The sequence below is a fragment of the Ananas comosus genome, unplaced genomic scaffold (assembly GCF_001540865.1).
Source record: "Ananas comosus cultivar F153 unplaced genomic scaffold, ASM154086v1, whole genome shotgun sequence".
NCBI classification, from domain to species: Eukaryota; Viridiplantae; Streptophyta; class Magnoliopsida; order Poales; family Bromeliaceae; genus Ananas; species Ananas comosus.
Window position 1 is genome coordinate 2,487 of NW_017893446.1, and position 3,003 is coordinate 5,489.

General features: G+C 42.8%; 1 protein-coding gene across 1 annotated transcript; it reads right to left on the reverse strand.

Annotated features, from left to right (window-relative positions):
• Positions 1-699: 699 nt before the first annotated feature.
• Positions 700-1,196, reverse strand: LOC109706075 (14-3-3-like protein). Its single transcript, XM_020226873.1, has 2 exons — positions 1,192-1,196; positions 700-1,102 (listed from the first exon to the last, which is right to left on the reverse strand). The coding sequence occupies exons 1-2, from the start codon at positions 1,194-1,196 to the stop codon at positions 700-702; spliced, it is 408 nt and encodes a 135-aa protein (XP_020082462.1).
• Positions 1,197-3,003: the final 1,807 nt, after the last annotated feature.

Genomic DNA, 3,003 nt, shown 5'->3' on the forward strand with positions numbered 1-3,003 from the left:
CAACAGAACATAAAAGTTTCCTCTATTTTTTTTTTTACACAAGAGAACTAAGAGGATATTACTCCTCTGTTTTCTTTTAATTAGCCCAATAGCTAATTATAAGAAAACTAGCAGGAAAATAACCTTCTTGTTACCCTACAAGCTTTTTATTAGCTTGAGAAACTAAGATAGGTTTCAGCTTAGAAAGCTAAACCGGTTTAATCTGGTTTAACTCTAAATTAACGTAACCTGTAAAATACACTAAGTACTGACTCTTAAACTGTTTATTTTTTTTACGTGAGCTTTTAAAATTCACTATTTAAACTAAGACTTACATGTTGGCCTTATACTTTGATTCAGAATGGTTGAAAAATTAGGTTAAGAAATCGTGTAATTCGATCTCAGTATAACAATGGAAAGGTAGATAATTCTTCTTTGTCTCTTTTACATTCATGGGACAACTAAGGTGGAAAAATCCCTTCCTTGCCTCCCTTTCTGTAACAAAACTCCCTCTCTCTTTCATAAATAGAGAAGTAATTTCTTTCTCTCTTTTGATAATATATTTTTTTTTGCAAAGAGAAGAGCACCGCTCTCTCCTTCTTTCGATGATGCTATATTTTTTATAAAGAGAAGAGCACCGCTCACTCTCTTTTGATAAGACATTTTTTTATAAAGAGAAGAGCACCGCTCTCTCTCTTTATGTATAGATTGGGTTCGCCGTCAATAATACATCTTAGGCATTTCATCAAACAATTGGTATGCATGATTCGTCGGCGCCAACTCCGTCAGAGCAATATCCTGAACGGCCTTGTAGGCGGCGAGGGTGTTCTCGGCGGCCTCCTTGCGCTTGGCCCCGGCCTTGAACTCGGCTAGGTAGCGGTGGTAATCGCTCTTTATCTTGAGGTAGAAGATCTTGAAGTTGATGGTAGCGAGGTTGAGGCTATTGCTGACGAGCCTGCTGAGATTGGTCTGCGTGTTTGCGAGGGGCGAGCAGTCGACGTCCGGGAACTCGTCGAACGAGTCTGCACTGGCGGCCGAGAGCTCGCTGTTGATGTCCGCGGGCCGTCCACCGCCGCGCACCAATCGCGGCGCATTCTGAAGCACGTCCGCCGCCGATCCATAGCTGTCGCAGCACGACTGCAGGATGTTCTGCAGCACCTTCTCGGCAGTTGGGGTCGCCACCGCTTGCGCGTGCTTCGCCTTGAGCACTACAGCATGGACCGATGCCTCTACTTGTTAGGTCCTATGTGTTGGCAAGTTTCGTGGGTCGAGTCGGAGTCTTGAAGAAGTCCGGGGCGGAGTATTGAAGATCGAAGAATCGGAAAGGACGCAAAACACGCAAAACATGAATCACGATGCTTAGGTAAGCTTTAAATCTTGTTTATGGTGATTCATACTTCATTATAGATCTTAGAATCATATTTTCAAGTTGTAATTGTTTAGAAAGTTTCTAAGAGCTTGTAAAACTCGAAACAATGCATTTTCAGCGAAAATTGCATTGTTGTACCGGTACAAGGATTTTCTGTTCCGGTACAGACATCAGCTTTTGCCGCAGAAAAGTTTGATGGTTGTTTCGGTACAAGCCCTGTTCCGGTACACGCTGCAGTCTGTCCAGGGTACAGAAGCTTCGCAGAAAAATCTTCCGTCATGCTGTACCCTGGACAGCTTTCCTTGTTCCGATACAAGGTGCTGATTTTGGAAAGAAACTTTATAATCCTACTCCGTTTGGATTCTAAAGTCTATAAATAAGCTATTGGGGTTCTCTAACTTATCAAGCATCATAAGAATACATGTTTGAGAAACCCTAGAGGCTCGTATTTTATTCTAAACCTATTTTCTACAAATTAGCCTCTTTAGATCAAATCGAGATATCGTTTCGCATTCTCTATATGTCGATTTGATCTCTTCTTCGCTTAGAGTTCTATTCCTTGGTTTTCTACGATACTCCTAAGCGAAGGATCACCATAATCATGATGCTCTTCATGAATGGCATCGTGGATTCGGCGTGAACAAAGGCGGTTTGTGGATTCGGATCGTTGGCTCATGGATTTGAGTGGCGTCGTGGATTCGGTGTGATTGAAGCTTCGTGGATTCGAAGTGGAGGCGTTCGTGAGGGCGTGGACAACTCGGAGGGTAGCGCGAAGATTCATAGGAGGTTAAGAGAGGTTGAGTCCGTGGAGTCGGTAATCACNGGCGGGTCTGGGCACGCGCCGGGCGGGCTTCCGCTGGGTCCCGGGGCGTGACAATCATGGTTCCATTTCTCTCTATTTTCAAATACACTTGGAATAAACATAATGAAGACAACCAAAGTTCACTGTGAATTAACCCTAATATGCATGAAAGAATAAACAACCATATGATCAAGAATAGAGAAATAGACATAGAAGAGAATCAAACGATTCCGGCGTGCACCCCCAACCTCTAATAATCGTGTGGGTGTGGAAAGGTGAAGACTCCCGAACGCTACGAACGCCGGCTCCGCGTCCTACAACCTAAAATGGTGCCAAATTTGGCCCTTTACATATGAACTACTCCCAAATATTTTCGTAATGTTAAAAGGAGTTGTCCCAGGACACCCCCAATTAGGTTTCCACGGGGTCAATTTGTCCCAGAAAAATTCTAGGGCAAAAGCCCCAATTTTCAAGCCCTAACATTGTCATTTAGGGTTTCCGCATGAATCGATCCTAACCCTAAGCAAACAATAGCTTAGAATCATCAAGGAAGTGTTAGGTCCTATGTGTTGGCAAGTTTCGTGGGTCGAGTCGGAGTCTTGAAGAAGTCCGGAGCGGAGTATTGAAGATCGAAGAATCCAAGACTTCGAAGAATCGGAAAGGACGCAAAACATGAAAAACATGAATCACGATGCTTAGGTAAGCTTTAAATCTTGTTTATGGTGATTCATACTTAATTATAGATTTTAGAATCATGTTTTCAAGTTGTAATTGATTAGAAAGTTTCTAAGAGCTTGTAAAACTCGAAACAATGCATTTTCAGCGAAAATTGCATTGTTGTACCGGTACAAGG